At 52.4% G+C, this 19,958-nt stretch overlaps 2 protein-coding genes across 4 annotated transcripts; one reads left to right on the top strand and one right to left on the bottom strand.

Moving 5' to 3' along the window:
* Positions 1-473: 473 nt before the first annotated feature.
* Positions 474-10,454, bottom strand: LOC138817708 (adenylate kinase isoenzyme 1-like). Its single transcript, XM_070008284.1, has 5 exons — positions 10,113-10,454; positions 8,735-8,934; positions 5,764-5,877; positions 911-1,105; positions 474-609 (listed from the first exon to the last, which is right to left on the bottom strand). The coding sequence occupies exons 1-5, from the start codon at positions 10,171-10,173 to the stop codon at positions 541-543; spliced, it is 639 nt and encodes a 212-aa protein (XP_069864385.1). The 5' UTR covers positions 10,174-10,454; the 3' UTR covers positions 474-540.
* Gtf2f1 (general transcription factor IIF subunit 1) lies at positions 10,365-19,624 on the top strand. 3 transcript variants are annotated; one of them, XM_070008280.1, is made up of 13 exons: positions 10,365-10,705; positions 11,188-11,234; positions 12,874-12,946; positions 15,975-16,168; positions 16,822-16,992; positions 17,524-17,708; positions 18,154-18,307; positions 18,397-18,458; positions 18,539-18,655; positions 18,740-18,813; positions 18,893-19,031; positions 19,173-19,287; positions 19,392-19,624. In XM_070008280.1, exons 1-13 carry the CDS (start codon positions 10,544-10,546, stop codon positions 19,594-19,596), a joined length of 1,698 nt encoding a protein of 565 aa, XP_069864381.1. In that variant the 5' UTR covers positions 10,365-10,543; the 3' UTR covers positions 19,597-19,624. The 3 variants fall into 3 exon arrangements, with proteins under 3 accessions (XP_069864381.1, XP_069864383.1, XP_069864380.1); XM_070008282.1 differs by lacking the exon at positions 10,365-10,705 and adding an exon at positions 10,738-10,756; XM_070008279.1 differs by lacking the exon at positions 10,365-10,705 and adding an exon at positions 10,944-11,096.
* Positions 19,625-19,958: the final 334 nt, after the last annotated feature.

Raw genomic sequence — 19,958 nt, 5'->3', positions numbered from 1 at the left:
TAAAAAAAAAAACAAACTAGCTTTCTGCAGGCAGGCACATTGCTTTCATCCCTCCCCTTTTTGTTAAATAAAGTGCTTTATTTTAAAAAACTGCATGCTGGCTGCAGTTGTGTATTGAGAACCAGGCGAAGGACAGGCTTTGCGGATGGCAGGAGTGGGGCATGGGTCCACGAGTGCGCTCCCGTGTGGAGAAGGGCAGGGCCGTCTCTACTCCCCTTGGTTCCCTCGGGGAACCTGGGGAGTCAGACACCTAGGAGGGTCCCCAGGGCCAGGTTCCTATGGCACAGCCTCTGGAGAGAACAACTGTGCACCGGGCTTTGGCTATATTGCCAATGTTTAGGCCTGGCCTGTGCCCAGCTGGGTGAGGTCCAGGGTGGGCAGCTGGGATGGGGGGCAGCCCTGGCCTCCAGTCAGGGGCCAAACAGCAGACAGAGGGCCACCACTGCCTCTAGGAGGCACTGTCATACCTTCTAGGTACCTGCTCTTGTGGATCCCCTTGGGAGCCATCATTGCTCCAGGGTGGAGCCGAGCCGACCTGGCTCACTGCAGACTGTCAATGACCAAACAGCACTTGGCAAAAATGTTCTCTGGAGCCTCTTCTGCCAAGATCTAGGGAAGGGGGGAGGTCAGGCAGGGTCAGGAGGCATCCCGTTAGGGACACTGTCTTCTCTGCCCATGTAGGCTTTGGGACAAGGACCACTCAGGAGCCAGGAGATAGAAGAATCCCCACCATCTCCTTTCCTGGCTGAAAGTGGGGGCTTGGGTCTCTGCCCTGCCCTGTTCCCACTACTTGGAGCCCACTGTGGTGGTTAGGGCTAAGAGCCCCCTACAATGAAGAAACGGGGCCACCCCCCCCCACCCCACCCCACAGTACTAGCTAGGGAACCAAGCCCAACCCCAAGGGACACACATTTCGCAGCAGGTTTTTCTGCTGGTAGAAGGTGAGGACAGGCTGGCACAGGGTGTAGTGCGTCTCCAGGCGCTTGTGGATGGCCAGCTCCGAGTTGTCTACCCGCTGCTCCACCTGGCTCTGGAGCAATGTCCGCTGCACCATGGTCTCCATAGAGCAGTCAAACATGATGACCATGTCTGGGGCCCGGCCCACCTAGGCATGAACAAGGCTCTGAGTGAGAAGGGGCCCTGCCAGCACCTGGCAGAGACTGGGAACAAAACTCAGGGCTCCCTGGTCCAGTGTTTTGGTTCCTTTTTGTCAGTCATGGGGGCTTGACCTCAGGGCTTGGGTGCTGTCCCTAAGCTCTTTAGCTCAAAGCTAAGTGCTCTACACCTTTGAGCCACAATGCCATTTCTGGTCTTCTGGTGGTTAACTGGAGATGAAAATCTCATAGACTTTACCTGCCCAGGCTGGCTTTGAACTGCACCCTCAAATCTCCGCCGCCTGAGTAGCTAGGATTCCAGGCATGAGCCACTGCCCCTCCCCCCGCTCCCTCTCCACCCTGGCTTTATTTTCTAGTTTAAGTTCTCCTTATTTTCTTTCCATTCCTGAGGTTTGAACACACTGGATTCAACTTAGAAATACAAATATTTTGTTTCATTTTGGGTCCGGTCGTGGGCCTGAACTCTGAGCCTGGGCGCTGCCCCTTAGCTCTTCAGCTCAAGGCTGGCGCTCTACCACTTGAGCCACAGCGCCATTTCCGGCTTTTTTCTTTTTGCTTCTGTGGTGCTGAGGAATTGAACCCAGGGCCTCAGGCATGCAAGGCAAGAGCTCTACCACTGAGCCACGTTCCCAGCCCCTGCCCCAAATATTTTGGATCAGAGATTGAGAATCCTGGAATAAGGTATTGAGGCTGACTAATACAGGTTCATCTCAAACAAGTGGGTTTCAGGTCAGGAAGGAGTCTTATATGATCTATTGCTTTAACCCAGAAGTAAAGGAGCAGCTATCTGACCATCTGCAGACACAGAAAGGGCAAGTGACAACATTAAACACAAATTCATTTTATAAAAAGCAATTTCCAAGAAACACTGCCAGGAATTGCTAAGTATTTTCTCAGTCAGTACCTTAACCAGGAACCTTACTTTCTAATCTTGTCACTTTTAGTTATTTTTGCAGTGCAGGAAGAACCCGGGGCTTCCTGCACCGCAGGCAGGTGCTCACCACTGAGTTCCAAACCTGCTCCACGCTTGCACCTCTGGCTTGTTGGGATGGGAGTTAACTAAAGTGGCCAGATTTCAAAAAAGAGAAATCAACAGACCAGGTATGGTGGGTCACACTCATTCCAGTTACTCAGAAGGTAGAAATAAGAAGGATCTTGGTTCCAGACCAGCCCAGGCAAAAAAAGTTACCCCATCTGCACAATAAAGCTTTGTACTCAAGGGGGGGGGGGGTTGGTATATGATTGTGATCCCATCTACACAGGAGAAGATAGGAAGTTCGGATTGCTGTCCAAGTCTACCCCAGACAAAAGCAAAGACGCATCTGAAAACAGCAAGCAGGGTGGAGAAATAAGTGTTTGAGCAGGGCTGGGAAGGTGGCTCAGTGGTAGAGTGCTTGCCTTGCATGCATGAGGCCCTGGGTTCAATTCCTCAGCACCACATAAGCAAAAAGAAAAAAAAAAAGCCGGAAGTGGTGCTGTGGCTCAAGTGGTAGACTGTTAGCCTTGAGCTGAAGAGCTGAGGGACAGCACCCAGGCCCAGAGTTCAGGCCCCACGACCGGACCCAAAAAACAAAAACAACAACAAAAAAAAAGAGTAAGTGTTTGAGCAGCTTAGCAAGTGAGAGGCCCTGAATTTAAACCTCAGTGCCACCAAAATGAAACAAAATCTAAGGAGCCAGGCACCAGCAATTCACACTAGTGACTCAGGAGACTGAGATCTGAGGATCACAGCCCAGGCAAGACATATTGGTGAGACTTTTTTTTTCTTTTCTTTTTTTTTTTTTTTGGGGGGGGGTGGGTCATGAGGCTTGAACTCTGGGCCTGGGCGCTGTCCCTCAGCTCTTCAGCTCAAGGCAAGCGCTCTACCACTTGAGCCACAGCGTCACTTCCAGTTTTCTAGTGGTTTATTGGAGATAAGAGTCTTACGGACATTCCTGCCTGGGCTGGCTTTGAACTGTGATCCTCAGATATCAGCCTCTGGTGTAGCTGGGATTACAGGTGCGAGCCACCAGTGGCTTGGTGAGACTCTTATCTCCAATAAACTACAGAAAAAAAGGAAAGAAAAGAAAGAAAGAAAGAAAGAAAGAAAGGAAGGAGAGGAAAGAAAAAGAAAGAGGAGGGGAAGGAAGGAAGGAAGGAAAAGGAAATGAAAGGGAAAGGCAAAGTAAGGCTGGGAAGGTGGCTCAGTGGTAGAGTGCTTGCCTAGTATGCATGAAGCCCTGGGTTCAATTCCTCAGTACCACATACACAGAAAAAGCCAGAAGTGGTGCTATGGCTCAAGTGGTAGAGTGCTAGCCTTGAGCAAAAGCAGCTCAGGGACAATGGCCAGGCCAAAATAAAAACCAACACATCTCAAGAATAAGCTAGGCACCAGTGGCTCTCACCTTCATACCTGTAATCCTAGTTACTCAGGAAGCTGAGGTCTGAGGATCACAGTTCAAAGCCAACCCAGGCAGGAATGTCCGTGAGACTCTTATCTCCAGTGAACCACCAGAAAATCAGAAGTGGCACTGTGGCTCAAGTGGTAGAGCACTTGCCTTGAGCTGAAGAGCTGAGGGACAGTGCCCAGGCTCAGAGTTCAGACAGACCCAAAAAAAAAAAAAAAAATCTCAGGGACGTTCCTGTTTGGGCTGTCTTTGAGCTGTGATCCTCAGATCTCAGCCACTAGAGGAGCAAGGATGACAGGTATGAGCCACTGGTGCCCAGCAACTTTTTATTATTTTATGTTTCGTACCAATATGGGGGCTTCAACTCAGGTGCTAGATGCTGTCCCTTAAGTATTTTTGCCCAAGGCTGGTGCTCTACCACTTGAGCCACAGCTCCACTTCCAGCCTTTTTTTGCCAGATAACTGGAGCTAAGAGATCTAAACTTTTCTGCCCCGGTTAGTTTGGAACTGAGATCCTCAGCTCTCAGCCTCCTGAGTAGCTAGGATTACAGGCATGAGCCACCAGCACCCAGCATCAATTTTATGAAAGGACCTCTCTGGACACCTAGACAGTGACCTGCTCCCCTGGGATTGCTGGGGTGCTGCTTAGAGATGGTGCAAAGAGGAAAAGCTGGCCCGGGAGGCTGAGTGGGTGCCACAAATGGCCACCGCTTTTGGCTTCAGTGGTCAGTCATCCACATGGCCCCCTGACCACACAATATTTACTTTCAGAATTTATGGTCCACATTCCCGTTTGGGGGTGTACCTCAAACCTCCCTGCATCTCTGGGGATAGAAACAACCAGCTTGGCAGCGTAAGGCCTACCCATCCCCGAACAACAGCAACCTGAACCTCCCTAGCCCTTTTCTCCACACTCTTCATGAGAGAACTCATCTTCTGGAAAGTTCTGTGGGCTCCCACCATTTTTACAGAAGGATGGAGAGGCTATGTCCCAAGTCACAAGGTGTGTGGGGGCGGGAGTGGGGGGGTGAGAGAGAGGAGGCAGTCACAAGAGTGAGACCCTGACAGGATGAGGCCCCTTCCCAAGGCCCAGGCTTCAACCCCTCTACAGATGACAAGGGCAATGGAGGGGGGGCATTCCCCCTTTACAGCCCACCCCACCTGCTTCTCGAACCTCAACTGCTTCTCACAGAGTAAACAGTTCACCCACCAGACACCAGGAAAAGGCTAGGAAGCACTGAAATAACTCCCTCCCACCCTCAGGGAGCTCCTGAGTTCCTCTCCCAGTTCTGGAAGATCTAATCACCTGTTCCCCCACCCCCTGGGGTTTGAACCCAGGGCCCCCTGCATGCTAGGCAAGAATTGGACCACTGAGTCACATCCTCAGCCCTTTTGGCCTGAATTTAGGGCCTAAGTGCTGTCCTTGAGCTCTTTTTGCTCAAGGTGAGTGCTCTACCACTTTGAGCCACAGCTCTATTTCTGGCTTTCTGGTGGCTAATTGGAGCTAAGAGTCTCATGGGGACTTTTCTGCTCAGGATGGATTTGAACCAAGATCCTCAGCTTCCTGTGTAGCTAGGATTACAGTTGTGAAGGTCCAGCTCTTTTTTTTAAATTAATTTTTATTTTGAGACAGCATCTTACTAAATTGCCCAAGCTGGGTTTGACCTTGCAATTCTCCTGCTTCATACCCACCCAACTAGGCATTCTTTTTGTGAATGTTATGTGCCAGTTCTGGGGCTTGGATTCAGGGCCTGGTCACTGTCCCTGATTTTTATTCAAGGCTAGCACTCTACCATTTGAGCCACAGCTCTACTTCCAGCTTTTTGGGAAGTCATTTATTAGAGATAAGAGCCTCACAGACTCCTACTCAGACTGGCTTTGAACCACAGTCCTCAGACCTCAGCCTCCCAAGTAGCCAGGATTACAGGTGTGAACCACCAGTGCCTGACCTGAGACTGTTCTTTTTTTTTTCTTTTTTCTTTTTTCAGTCCTGGGGCTTGAACTCAGGGTCTGGGCTGTGTCCTTGGGCCTCTCTCTGTGCTCAAGGCTAGCATTCTACCACTTGAGCTACAGCACCACTTCTGGCCTTTTCTGTGTGTGGTACTAAAGAATCAAATCTAGCGCTTCATGCTTGCTAGGCAAGCACTCTACCCAGCCCCCTAAGACTGCTCCACATCCCTTCACCCCTCCAATCTGTGCAGCATGGTCTTGCCCGAGTTGGAGACAGGGATGCCTCCCGGGGGCATTCAAGGGTCACTCACAATGCGCTCAAACTCTTTAGCCTGCATCAACTCCCGGGGAAAGCCATCAATGAGGAAGCCCCGGCTCTGAGGCCGGGACAGCATGTTGTCGCTGACCATATCTAGGATGAAACCCTGTGAACAAAAGAAATGAGTTGAGGACTGGGAAGCTGGCTCAGTGATAGAGTACTTGCCTCGCATATAGGAGGCCTTGGGTTTAATACCTCAGTGGTAGAGCGCTAGCCTTGAGCTGAAGAGCTGAGGGACAGCGCCTAGGCCCAGAGTTCAAGCCCTGTGACCAACCAAAAAAAAAAAAAAGAAGAAGAAGAAAAGAAAGAAAGGGGTTGAGTGCGGGGCAGGAGGACTACTTTCTTTCTTTTTAAGCCTGGCTCGAACTTGCTCATCTTGCTTGCTTGCTCACAGCTGGTGCTCTACCACCTGAGACATTCCTCCAGCCCTGTTATTTTGCTTCTTACATTGGAAGTAAGTATCTTGTAGTCTTTTCTGCCCAGAAAGAAAATCCTGGTATCTCAGCCTGCTGAGTAAGCCAGGAGTATAGGTGTGAGCCACCAGTATAGGAAAGAGCAGGATTGTGTGTGTGTGTGTGTGTGTGTGTGTGTTTCTTTTGGCATTGGGGGCTTGGCACTGTCCCTGAGCTCTTTTTGAGCCACAGCTCCAATTCTGGTTTTCTGGTGGTTTATTGGAGATAAGAGGTTCATAGGAAGTGGTGCTGTAGCTCAAGTGGTAAAGTGCTAGCCTTGAGCTGAGAGCTGAGGGACAGTGCCCAGGCCCAGAGTTCAAGCCCCACAATCGACAAAAACAAACAAACAAAAAGAAAAGAGGGGGCTGGGAAGGTGGCTCAGTAGTAGAGCGTTTGCCTTGAATGCATGAGGTCCTGGGTTCGATTCCTCAGCACTACATAAGCAAAAAGAAAAAAAAAAGCCAGAAGTGGCACTGAGGCTCAAGTGGTAGAGTGCTAGCCTTGAGCTGAAGAGCTGAGGGAGCGCCCAGGCCCAGAGTTCAGGTCCCACAACTGGACCCCTCCCCCCCCCAAAAAAAAAAAAAGAAAGAAAGAAGAGTTTCACAGACTTTCCTGTCCCAGGCTGGCTTTGAACTGTGAATCCTCAAATCTCAGTTGGCTGAGTAGCTAGGATTACAGGCATGAGCATCAGTGTCCAGTGGAAAAGGCAGTGTCTACAATGATCATGTATTTATTCCTCACTCTGGACTGTAGGGCAGACTAATGCCATTCTGTGCCTGATATGCCTTAGATTATTGCTATTTTGTGGTGTTGGGAATGGAACCCAGGGCTTTGTGCACACCAGGCCATTGCTAGTCATTAAATTTCTCCCCAGATAACTTTTATTTTCTTTTTTTTTGCCAGTCCTGGGGCTTGAACTCAGGGACTGAGCACTGTCCCTGAGCTTCTTTTGCTCTACCACTTGAGCCACATTGCTGCTTCCAGCTTCTTCTGTGTATGTGGTACTGAGGAATCAAACCCAGGGTTTCATGCATGCTAGGCAAGTACTCTACCACTAAGTCACGTTCCCTTCCCCTCCAAGTAACTTTTCTACTTATTCATTTGTAGGTACCTCAGAGGACTGGGTCCCATGTCCATGCTGGGTTCTGCTGGATAGTTAATATGGCATTGTTCAGGGGTGACAAGGGATTCTGGGCCTGGGTGCTGTCCCTCAGCTCCTCAGCTCAAGGTGAGCGTGCTACCACTGGAGCCACAGTGTCACTTCTGTTTTTCTGAGTGGTTTATTGGAGATAAGAGTCTCATGGACTTTTCCTGCTAGGTCTGGCTTTGAACCGTGATCCTCAGATCTCAGCCTCCTTCTATTGGATAAATCAGTAGATAGATGATAGATAGATGATAGATAGATAGATAAGCTCTGGGGATCTGGAGAGCTGATTCTACCAGCTAATTAAAAAAAATCAACTAAAAAGCTATTTATAAGCTAGCGCAGGCCATTCACTCCTGTAATCCTAGCTACTCAGGACACTGAAATTTGAGAATCATAGTTTGAAGCCAGTCCATCCAGGAAAGTTCATGAGACTCTTTAGCTCTGATAAATTATCAAAAAGAAAGAAACAGAGCTGTAGCTCAAGTGGTAGAAGTCCAGGGACAGTGCCCAAGCCTAGGGAAAGCCGGGCACTGGTGGCTCATATCTGTTATCCTAACTATTCAAGAGTCTAGGATCTGAGGATCATGGTTCAAAGCCAGCCTGGACAGGAAAGTCCATGAGACTCTTATCTCCAATAAACCACCAGAAAACTGGAAGTAGCGCTGTGGTTCAAAATGGAAGAACGATAGTCCAGTAAGAAAGCTCAGGGAGGGGCTGGGAAGGTGGCTTAGTGATAGAGTGCTTGTTTTGCATGCATGAAGCCCTGGGTTTGATCCCTCAGCACCACATAAATAGAAAAAGCCAGAAATATCTGGGTGCTGGTGGCTCATGCCTACCTACTTAGGAGGCTGAGATCTGAGGATCACAGTTCAAAGCCAGCAGGGGAAGAAAAGTCCCTGAGACTCTTATCTCCAATAAACCACTCAGAAAACCGGAAGTGGCACTGTGGCTCACTTGGTAGAGTGCTAGCCTTGAGCTGAAGAGCTGAGGGACGGTGCCTAGGCCCAGAGTTCAAGCCCTACAACCAGCCAAAAAAAAAAAAAAAAAATCAGGGACAGCACCAGGCCCTGAGTTGAAGCCCCATGATCAACAACAACAAAAAGTGCTATACATTCATTTATTTTACAGACAGGCTCTCCTCCTGTAACTCAAGCTGTACTAGAATTTGAGGTTCTCCTACTTTTACTTCCCAGATTCCGGGATTATGAGTGTGCACTACCATGTCCAGTTTTTATATTGTAGCCTTTGGAAGTGATCTTTCCTTTTCCAGTAAGAAAAAAGAAGCATGGTGCAACTCCATGGTAAAGTACATAGCCCTGGCCTTTCCAACCCACCACCCATCTCCCCCCTTGCCTGTGACTCACCGTGGGCACCAGAAGCCCCTTCCTCATGATGTCACGGATCTGCCGGCCCTGTTGGGTGCTTTTTTGGGCTTCCTGCCTCAGAAGCTGGCCCAATCCCACATGGCTGAAGCCATATTTGATGGCCATATTCTTGCACTGGGTTCCTTTCCCACAGCCTGGGCCACCCACCACGAAGATAATCAGGGGGGACTTGAGGATGTCTGTGGTGTTGAGGGAGGGGAAGAAGGAGGGGGGGGAAGCGCCTGATCCTGATGGAACCCCATCCACAGGCTAGCATGCATCTAGACCACCCTCCTTCTCCCCCGTGGTGTTCGTCCTGTTCCTGAACTTCCCAAACGCAATCCTCAGTCTTCTCTTGTTTTCTCTACACCAGGGAAATCCCTGCATGCCTGTTTCTTCCTTTCTCTGCTGGTGCCATCTCTGTGTATCCTCTGCTTGGCCTCTTTCTTTCTTTCTTTCTTTCTTTCTTTTTCTTTTTTTCTTTCCTTGTCCTAGGACTTTAACTCGGGGCTTTAACTCAAGGCCTGGGCACTGTCCATGAGCTTCTTTTGTTCAAGGGGAGGACTCTACTGCTTGAGCAACAGTGCTACTAATAGCATTTTCTGAGTATTTATTGGAGATGACTCACAGTCTTTTCTGCCCTGGCATGATCCTTAGATCTCAGCCTCCTGAGTAGCTAGGATGGTGGTGTGAGCTACTGGCACCCGGCTATCCTGTGTTCTTACTCTGTCTCAGAACTCTGCAAGAGTTCCCCAAGAGGGCCAGGACTAGGACTATTACTCAGTCATCTATGTGCCTGAAAGGGGGATAAATGTCACTGCTGGGAGTATTTCATGGCCCAATATTTTTGTCTTGGTTCCTTTTCTTTGTTGAGCCTATGCCAACTCATATGCATCCCTTCATGCCTAATGAAGCCTCTTCCTTCTCCCCTTTTTTTTTTTTTCCTGGTCGTGGGGCCTGAACTCTGGGTCTGGCACTGTCCCTCAGCTCTTCAGCTCAAAGCTAGAGCTCTACCACTTGAGCCACAGCGCCACTTCCATCTTTTTCTGCTTATGTGGTGCTGAGGAATCGAACCCAGGGCCTCATGCATGCAAGGCAAGCACTCTACCACTGAGCCACCTTCCTTCTCCCTTATGCCCTCAGAGCCCACTGCACTTCTCCTGAACCCTAATGAGATATAGATCTCGTTTTCTGACTGTCTCTGCTACACTGTAATCTTCAAGAAATTAGAGAGCTGATTTGAGGGCCCAGAAAGCAGCAGGCACTCAACTGGGTCCAACCTAATTAACGACAGGCAGAAGCAGCAGCAAGCACAATTGTGGGGGTGTGCGCATACCTAGATGGAGGGGATACCTGCCAGCCACTCCCACCACATTACCCTTCTCCTGGGGCTTCAAGGATCTGCCCATGTGGGGCAGCTTGGAAGTGCACAGACCCATCAGGCCAGCAGCCCTGGGCGTGGTCCCAAGCCATCTCCACCAGGCCCTGACTTCTCCAGAGGATCTGCTCCATGTCACAATAGTCCCCACCTCAGGCTTTTTTGTTTGTTTTGTTTTCTTGTAACAGTCCCGGGCCTTGAACTAGGGGCCACTTGAGTCACGGCTTTTTGCTGGCTAATTGGAGACAAGCGTCTCAAGAACTTTCCAGCCCAGGCTGACTTGGAACCGTGATGCTCGGATCTCAGGCTCCAGAGCAGCTAGGATTCCAGGCTTGAGCCCCACCCTACTCATTCTGCGGGGTGCTAGAGATGCTGGGGAAGAAAATAAACCCCAGCCGGACCACCAGGCAAAGCGGTAGGCCTCGGTTGCTATGGTGACGCGGCCTCCGCACCCGCGGCTGGAAAGCGGTGAGGCGCATGCGCGAACTCGCACCCGGGCGCCCACGAGGAGGAATCTTCATCCCGGCTCCCCCACTACCCAGGATGCCCCGCGGTCCCTGCGAGCTGTCGTCCCGAGGACGGCGTCCCCATGCGTTAGTAACTAAACTCTCCGCGTGTATAAGAGCGTCCCAATCATAAAGAAGGTGTTTCGTTTATCTCATACTCGTTCTGGATGCGCCAAGGGACGGGGGAGGAGGAGGGGGGGGAAAGGAATCGAAAGGGCCAAGCGACGGCTCCTGGTACCCGCCACCACGGAGGCGGTTGCTATGGCGACGCGGCCCGTGAGGCGTTAACTTCCGGGTCATGCGCAGGCGCAAAGAGAGCTTCGGCGCCCAGCTTCCGGGTAGTTTCTTTTTTAGTCCTCCTCGGAGTGGGTTGGCTGTCCCCGGTGCTCGGGTTCCGAGGGGACGGTGGCCTGGGCACCGAGAGACACAGACGCCCCTGAGGACGAGAAGCATCTGCTCGCTGGTCATGGCGGCGCTAGTGAGTGTCCATGGGGCGGGCTCGGGGTCCCGGCGGCGGCGGCGGCCTTGGGGACCCCCGGCCCCGTCACCGTGTCTGCCTCTCTCCGCAGGGCCCCGGCAGCCAGAGCGTCACCGAGTACGTCGTCCGCGTGCCCAAGTAAGTGCCCGGCTGCACGGCCGCGCGGCCAGCGGGGAGCCGGGCTGGGCTGGGTGTGGGCCCCGGCCCGCGGCGGAGGGAGGGCAGCAGGGAAGTAGGCCCCAGGCCTTCACACTGGGGCCCCACGGGCCCCTCCGGGCCCCTCTGGCCAGTTAAAGCACTGTCACAGCTCACCAGTCCCCAGCCGTCGTTCGGGTCCTGTTTCCAGCAGATCAGACTTTGGTCATGCTGTGCCCTCGGTCAGGACGTGCTGCCGTCCCCCTACGCTATGACTCTGCAAGTTGGATTTTGGGGATCCTGTAATACTCAGTTGCAGTGTTTTCTTCCAAAACCCTGAGCCAAGTTCCCCCTTGTCCTCCCATCTTGTGTTTCCCAAAGGCTTTGTCTTTCTCCTCTTTCTCCTCTTCTGTGTTCCCTAACAAACAGAATCCCTAAAGGGCTTTATTTATTTATTTATTTATTTAGGGTCCAGTCGTGGGGCCCGAACTCTGGGCCTGGGCACTGTCCCTCAACCCTTCAGTTCAAGGCTAGCGCTCTACCACTTGAACCACAGCGCCACTTCCGGCTTTTTTCTTTTTCTTTTTGCTTCTGTGGTGCTGAGGAATCGAACCCAGGGCCTCAGGCATGCAAGGCAAGCGTTCTACCACTGAGCCACCTTCCCAGCCCAGGGCTTGCTTTATTTACCTGGGCTTTTTTTTTTTTTTTTGGTGCCAGTCTTGGAGCTTGAACTCAGGGTCTAGGCGCTGTCCCTGAGTCAGCTCAAGGCTAGCACTCTACCACTTGAGCCACAGCACCTCTTCTGGTGGAAAGTAATTGGAGATGAGTCTCACGGATCTTTCCTGCCCGGGCTGACTTTGGATAACTGGCATGAGCCACCGGTGCCAGGTCTGAGCTCTTTTGCTCAAGGCAAGTGTTCCACCACTTCAGCCACAGTGCCATGTCTCAATTTTTCTGAGTAGTTTATTGGAGATTAGAGTTTCGTGGAGCCAAGTGCCAGTGTCTCACCTCTGTAATTCTAGCTACCTAGGAGGCTGAGATCTGAGGATCACTGTTCAAAGCCAGCCCAGGCAGGAAAAGTATGTGAGATTCTTATCTCCAATAAACCAATCAGAAAACTGGAAGTGGTACTGTGGCTGAAGTGGTAGAGTGCTTGCTTTGAGCTGAAGAGCTGAGGGACAGCGCCCAGCCCCAGAGTTCAAGCCCCACAACCAACCAAAAAGAAAAAGTTTAATGGACATTTCTGCCCAGGTTAGCTTCGTACCATGATCCTCAAGGGGTCAGCCTCTTGAGAGCTAGGATTACAGCCATGAGCCACCAACACCCAATCCCTAGAGGCTTTTATGAGACTTCAGCTGTGCCCAGCACAAAGGGCTGGGCCAGAGTGGGTTTGTTGAATGAATGATGGGTTTATTTTTTTTTGCTGGGCCTGGGGCTTAAACTCTGGGCCTGGACACTGTCCTGAGCTTCTTTTGCTCAAAGCTAGCACTCTACCACTTAAGCCACAGCACCACTTCTGGCTTTTTCTGTTTATGTGCATTGAGGGATCAAACCCAGGGCTTCATGCATGCTAAGCAAGCACTCTACCACTGAGCCACCTTCCCAGCCCTGGATTGATTTAATACTACCCTTTATTGTTTAGGAACACCACGAAAAAATATAACATAATGGCTTTCAACGCAGCTGATAAGGTCAATTTTGCTACATGGAATCAGGTAAGTTGCTGGTTCTAGAGGTCTGGGGGAATGGTGGAGAGGGGTTGTTGAAAAGCTGATGCTGGTGGTTGTAATTTCCATTAGCTCCCTCAAGTCCTCCCCTTGTAGAACTAGTTGATTCTAAAATGACAACAACAAAAATAACTGGGAAGTCAGAATGGTTTGGCTGTGCAGTGAATCTTGGTCTGAGAGTAGGTGGAGAAGGCTGGGTAGGAGTAACAAGGTGATCTAGGTGACTGAGGATAGGTGTGACACAGTGCAGGTGATACATGGTGGCTGGGTTCTAGGTGCTTTGGAAGTGGGGCTGAAAGGCTTTGTTGTCAGATTGTTTTGGAGTGAAGGCAAGAGAATTACAGAAGCTTCATTTATAACAGTCCTGCAGTGTTGAGAGGAAACCTCTGTGTGCCTTGTCATTCAAAAGGAGGAAGTCAGCCTAGTACTGTGGCTCACACCTGTAATCCTAGCTACTCAGGAGGCTAAGATCTGAGGATCACAGTTCAAAGCCAGCCTGGGCAGGAAACTCAGTGAGACTCATCTCCACTTAACCACCAGAAAACCAAAAGTGGTGCTGTGTCTCAAGTGGTAGAGTGCTAGTCTAGAGCACAGCAAGGCTCAGAGACAGTGCCCAGGCCCAGAGTTCAAGCCCCACAGCCAACCAAAAAAAAAAAAAAGGAAGCCAGGCATAGTGGCATACTCCTATAATACCAACCCTTGGCAGGGGGAATCTCAATTCAAAGGTCAGCTTAGACTGTATAGGGAAACCCTATCTTAAATTTCTTTTAAAAAGCTGGATGCTGGTGGCACATACCTGCAATCCTAATTACCCAGGAGGCAGAGATCCAGAGATAAAGTTCAAAACTAGCCCAGGTAGAAAAGTCTGTAAGAATTTTTCTTTTTAAATCGGTCATGAAACTTGAACTCAGGACTGTCCCTGAGTTCAAGTCTAGTACTCTACCACCTTGTGCTACAGTGCCACTTGCAGTTTTCTGGTGGTAAATTGGAGATAAGAGTCTCATATCAGGCTGGCTTTGAACTATGATCCTCAAATCTCAGCCTCTTGAGTAGCTAGGATTACAGGCGTGAGCCACTGATGCCTAGTGGGCCTGTGAAACCCTTAATCCTCCAGTAAACAAGCCAAAAAAAAAAAAAAGCCCAAAGTAGAGTTGTGGTTCAAGTGGTAGAGTACCAGCCTTGAGCAAAAAAACCCCAAGGAAAACAGTGTCAGTACCCCAGTTCAAATATTGTGTATTTGCACAAATAAAAAAGTAATAGCCAGGCCACTGGTGGCTCACACCTGTAATACTAGCTACTCAGGAAGCTGAGATCTGAGGATCATGGTTCAAAGTCAGCCCAGATAGGAAAGTCAGTGAGACTCTTATCTCCAGTGAACTACTCAGAAAACTGGAAGTGGCACTGTGGCTCAAGTGGTAGAACACCAGCCTTGAGCTGAAGAGCTGAGGGACAGCACCCAGGCCCAGAGTTCAAGCCCTACCAAAAAAAAATAAATAAATAACAATATGAGCTAGGAATGTGGCTTAGTGGTAGAGTGCTTGCCTTGCATGCATGAAACCCTGGGTTTGATTTCTTAGTACCACATAAACAAAATTCCAGAGTGGCACTGTGGCTCAAGTGGCAGAGTGCTAGCCTTGAGCAGAAGCAGCTCAGGGAAAGTGACTAGGCCCTGAGTTCAAGTGCCAGGACTGCCAATAAATTAATAATAATAATAATAATGATAATAGGCAAGGCCTAAGTTTTATTTATTTTTGCCACTCCTGGGACTTGAACTCAGGGCCTGGGCACTGTCTTTTTGCTCAAGGTTAGCATGCTACCACTTGAGCCACACTGCCACTTCCTTTTCTGTTTATGTGGTACTGAGGAATCAAACCCAGGGTTTCATGCATGCTAGGCAAGCACTCTACCACTAAGCCACATTCTTCCCAGGCTGATGAGGCCCTAAGGTTGTGTTTTGTTTGTTGGTAGTGGGGCTTGGACTCTGGGCCTGGGCCCTGTCCCTCAGCTCTTTAGCTTATTTAGTGTTCTACCAATTGAGCCGCAACACCACTTCTGGTTTTCTGGTGGTTTATTGGAGATGAGAGTCTCACAGACTTTCCTGCCCGGGCTGGCTTTGAACCGTGATCCTCAGAACATGTGTGAGCCACCAGTGCCTGGTGAGGTCTAAGTTTTAAATTGCTTGCTGCTTTGTGTGACATGATAGAGTCTCAGTGTCCCTTTGGATTCCACGTAGGACAGCTGTGAATCAGCTTTGTGTGCATTGTGTCCAGGCTGTATTCACTACCCTCCCTTCAGTCGCTCACTAGCCATTTTGGTTATCACAGCAGCTGTTCTGCTCCTGCAGTGATTGTGTGCCAGTAACCAAGGGGCTCCCATGGCCCCAAACCCAGAGACTTGGAAATGCCAAAGAGAAGCCATGAAGAGCTTCCTTTAAGTGAAAAGAGAAGGTATTCCAAGAGAGGGAGAGAATCACATTCATCATGTGTATGTGTGCACACGTGTGTATCAGTCCTAGGGCTTAAACTCAGGGCTTGGGTGCTGTCCCTTAGCTTTTCCACTGAAGGCTAGTGCCCTACCCCTGGCCCTTGCCTGTTGTATTGGAATAGCTATCCTTAGGGTTACTACTCTTGGTTGTATTTTGTTTGCTTGTTTTTGTCGGTTGTGGGGCCTGAACTCTAGGCCTGGGTGCTATCCCTCAGCTCTTCAGCTCAAGGCAAGCACCCTGCCACTTGAGCCACAGTGCCCCTTCTGGCTTTTTCTGCTTATGTGGTGCTGAGGAATCGAACCCAGGGCCTCATGCATGCCAGGCAAGCATTCTGCCACTGAGCCACGTTCCCAGCCCCAGGGTTACTACTGTTAAGTCCTAAGTTCCCTCCACCATATTCACCAAGTGCAAACACCCTGTGACAGTAGTGCCTGGAAGTTGGTCATGGGCATTGGGAGCATAGGACAGGGAGAGGCAGTGGACTGGGCAGGAGAGAGTCCCTGACTGGCGGTGCCTGCCACACTTATTCAGGCCCGGCTAGAGCGGGACCTGAGCAACAAGAAGATTTACCAGGAAGAGGAGATGCCAGAGTCCGGTGCAGGCAGTGAGTTCAACCGGAAGCTGCGGGAGGAGGCACGCCGCAAGAAGTATGGCATCATCCTGAAGGAGTTCCGGCCCGAGGACCAGCCCTGGCTGCTGCGCGTCAATGGCAAGTCTGGCCGGAAGTAAGTGACTTGGAGGTGGTGGGGTCCAGCCTGTTCACCCCGTGCGCTTTCCCAGCTGTGTGATCAAGGTACTGGCATGTCCTCCCTCTTGAGGGTTTTTTTGTTTTTGTTGTTGTTGATGTTGTTGGTTGTGGGACTTGAACCCTGGGCCTGGGTGCTGCCCCTCAGCTCTTTAGCTCAAGGTGAGCACTCTACCACTTGAACCACAGTGCCATTTTCTGGTGGTTAATTAGAGATGAGAGTCTCAGGGACTTTCCTGCCCAGGCTGACTTTGAACCACAATCCTCAGATCTCAGCCTCCTGAGTAGCTAGGATGACAGGCATGGGCCACCAGTGCCCAGCCCTCTGAGGGATTTTTGTGCTGGTGCTTGAACTCAGGGCCTAGGCCCTGTCCCTTAGCTTTTTTGCTCAAGGCTGGCATTCTTGCCATTTGAGCCACAGCTCCACTTCCAGCTTTTTGCTGGTTAATGGAGGTGAGAGTCTCATAACTTTCCTATTCCGGCTGGTTTCAAGCTACAATCCTCAGATCTCAGCCTCCTGAGTAGCGAGGATGACAGGCGTGAGCCACCAGCGCCCAACTAGGGCCACACTTTGGAGGAGGCAGGGGTGGGGGTGATGGTCGGGTGGCAGTGCCTGACCAAGGTTCCCCACAGGTTCAAGGGCATAAAGAAGGGAGGCGTGACAGAGAACACTTCCTACTACATCTTCACGCAGTGCCCTGATGGAGCCTTTGAAGCCTTCCCTGTCCACAACTGGTACAACTTCACGCCACTGGCCCGGCACCGCACACTCACTGCCGAGGAGGCGGAGGAGGAGTGGGAGAGGTAAGCCTGGGTGCCGGCGATGGCACTGGTGCTGCCCAGGGCAGACTCAGCTGGCCGACACTGCCAAGGGCTGGCGGAGCCAGTGGGAGGTGGCTTTGCTTGCTGCAGGAGCCACTATGCATATGTGCCAAGGTCAGTGCCTTGGGTCACTTCCCACCATGGAGCCTGGGGCAAGATGGGCACTCTGGCGGGTCCAGAAGCATGGTGTGTGAGCTGGAGCGCAGTGATGAGGGAGGCCTGGATGGAGGTGTGACTGCAGTGTCCCCAGGGCCCTGGGATCACCTGGGATTACAGGCATGTGCCACCAGCACCTGGTTCCCCGAGGTTTTGAGTTGGGAGTTTATCTGTTGCCCAGCCTGGCTCTGAAGTTGAAATCCTCCCACCTTGGTTTCCTGAGTGCTGAGATTACCTGTGTGTGCCTGAGTTTGTTTAAATGTTTTGGAACTGCCCATGTGGTGGGGTTTTCAGTGGGCAGTCCCCTGGGGTGCGTGCGTGTCCACAGGGCTCTGTGATTGTGTCCCCGGCCCGCAGGAGGAACAAGGTTCTGAACCACTTCAGTATCATGCAGCAGCGGCGGCTCAAGGACCAGGACCAGGATGAGGATGAGGAGGAGAAGGAGAAGCGCAGCCGCAAGAAGGCCAGCGAGCTGCGCATCCACGACCTGGAGGATGACCTGGAGATGTCCTCGGATGCCAGCGATGCCAGCGGCGAGGAGGGTGAGCGAAGAGCGGCCATGGAGGAGGGATGGGCAGAGGCAAGCATGCCTGATACCTTGAGGTCACTGATTGGCTTCTTCTGTCACCGAGCTAACTGCTGCTACTCCTGGTGGCCCTAAAGTGTACAGGATCTTGGAGAGTGTATGTGAGGGGGGGAGCGGGGGGGGGGGGGGAAGGGGGGAGAGCACCAGCTCTATAGGGATTCAGTGGGAAAGCACAGCATAGGATTGGCTCATTTGAACATTCTGGGTCCCCACACCTGGTCCCGGGTGATGTCCAGTGGGTTTCTTGTGTGGGGCTGGGCGGTGGGCTCCAGGCTGAGTGGCTGCCTTGTGAGCCCCAGGCGGGTCCCTCTGCATGTGGGGAGAGTCGGCTCACCCCAGAGCCCAGTCCCCACAGCCAGGCCCTCACCATGTGGCACCTCAACCTCTCCCACCTGCTCCAGGCAGCAAAGCCCCCAAGAGCAAGAAGAAGGCCCCCCTGAGCAAGGCGGGCAGGAAGAAGAAGAAGAAGAAGGGCTCAGACGACGAGGCCTTTGAGGACAGTGATGACGGGGACTTTGAGGGCCAGGAAGTGGACTACATGTCCGATGGCTCCAGGTGAGGCGGTGGGTGTGGTGGGCACGGTGGGCGTGGCCCCGCCCACACCAGGCTGTCTCTCATTCACTTACCTGTCTTGTGCCCCGCAGCTCTCCAGATGAGGAGGCCGAGGGCAAGCCCAAGGTCACACAGCAGGAAGAGGGCCCCAAAGGTAGGCAGGGCCGGTGGGGGTCAGCTGGGGGGCTGGGCCTGCACACGTTGTCCTGCTGACGCCCTGACACCCCGCCGCAGGGGTGGATGAGCAGAGCGAGAGCAGTGAGGAGAGCGAGGAGGAGAAGCCGCCCGAGGAGGAAAAGGAGGAGGAGGAGAAGAAGGCGCCCACCCCACAGGAGAAGAAGCGCAAGAAAGGTGGGCTTCCAGCCTGGGGAGGAGCGGCACGGGGGGGGGGCAGGAGGGCGGGCGGGGGGCCTGACCGTCACACCCCACTTGCAGACAGCAGCGAGGAGTCAGACAGCTCAGAGGAGAGCGACATCGACAGCGAGGCCTCCTCGGCCCTCTTCATGGCGGTGAGGCTCGGCTGGTGGGGTGGGCAGGGGCTGGGGGTCTGCTTCTGCTTCTGGACTCAACCCAATGCTATCTGTGCAGAAGAAGAAGACGCCCCCCAAGAGAGAGCGGAAGCCGTCAGGAGGCAGCTCGAAGGGCAACAGCCGGCCCGGCACACCCAGCACCGAGGCTGGCAGCACATCGTCCACGCTGCGTGCAGCAGCCAGCAAGCTAGAGCAGGGTGCGGGCGGCCTGCGGGGTCGGTGGGAGGGCCAGGCCTGGGACCCCTGCCCACGTGCCCTGGGACCTCCACCCATGTGCTCGGGGCCCCCTCCATGTGCTCCCCCACCCCACGGCTCCAGCCCCTCCACTGCCCCCACAGGCAAGCGCAGCAGCGAGACACCAGCCGCCAAGCGCTTGCGGCTTGATGGGCCGCAAAGCCTATCTGGGAAGTCCACCCCACAGCCGCCCTCGGGCAAGTCCACTCCGAGCAGCGGGTAAGTTCCAGGATTGCAGCATCTGGCCAGCCCCAGTGCAGATCCTCAGTCCCACTGACCCTTGGCCCCCTCAGCTCCCCTGACCTTCGCCCTCTGTCCCTTAGTGACGTGCAGGTGACGGAGGATGCCGTGCGCCGCTACCTGACACGGAAGCCCATGACCACGAAGGACCTGCTGAAGAAGTTCCAGACCAAGAAGACAGGGCTGAGTAGCGAGCAGACGGTGAACGTGCTGGCCCAGATCCTCAAGCGCCTCAACCCCGAGCGCAAGATGATCAACGACAAGATGCACTTCTCCCTGAAGGAGTGACCCCCCAATAAATGCTGCTCACACCGCCCCCTGCCATGCATCTGTGCTGCTGAACTCCTGGCCAGAGCCCAGGCGCTGTCCACTCCCTCCCCACTCAGGGAGCCCTGAGGCCAGGAGGCCTCCACCTGCCTCAGGGCACACAGCCCTTTCATGGTTTAGGGAGTCCCCAAGTCTATTTGTTGTTGAGTTTTCTGTACTGGAGGCAGGTTCTGGCCTCACACAGGCTACCCTTTGGTTTCAGTGTCTCAAGCCTTTGGTGACAGGTGTAACCACTACACCTTGCTCCCTGCCTATTTTCAGCGACTCCCATTTTTAAACATTTTTGGTACTGGTTCTGGGGCTTGACTCGGCCTGGGCCCTGT

This window comes from Dipodomys merriami, unplaced genomic scaffold (assembly GCF_024711535.1).
Source record: "Dipodomys merriami isolate MVZ:Mamm:240054 unplaced genomic scaffold, mDipMer1.0.p SCAF_70, whole genome shotgun sequence".
Classification (NCBI taxonomy): domain Eukaryota; kingdom Metazoa; phylum Chordata; class Mammalia; order Rodentia; family Heteromyidae; genus Dipodomys; species Dipodomys merriami.
Note: the sequence above shows the minus strand (reverse complement) of the source record. Positions and strands in the feature narration are given on the sequence as shown.

Coding starts and splice junctions, on each gene's coding strand:
- LOC138817708 (XM_070008284.1), bottom strand. CDS start 10,173: ATGGGTCTGTGCACTTCCAAGCTGCCCCACATGGGCAGATCCTTGAAG. Junction 5,878..8,734: donor AGGGGCTTCTGGTGCCCACG/GTGAGTCACAGG, acceptor TTTTGTTCACAG/GGTTTCATCCTAGATATGGT. Junction 1,106..5,763: donor CTAAAGAGTTTGAGCGCATT/GTGAGTGACCCT, acceptor GTTCATGCCTAG/GTGGGCCGGGCCCCAGACAT.
- Gtf2f1 (XM_070008280.1), top strand. CDS start 10,544: ATGGTGACGCGGCCTCCGCACCCGCGGCTGGAAAGCGGTGAGGCGCAT. Junction 17,709..18,153: donor CGATGCCAGCGGCGAGGAGG/GTGAGCGAAGAG, acceptor CACCTGCTCCAG/GCAGCAAAGCCCCCAAGAGC. Junction 18,308..18,396: donor TACATGTCCGATGGCTCCAG/GTGAGGCGGTGG, acceptor TGTGCCCCGCAG/CTCTCCAGATGAGGAGGCCG.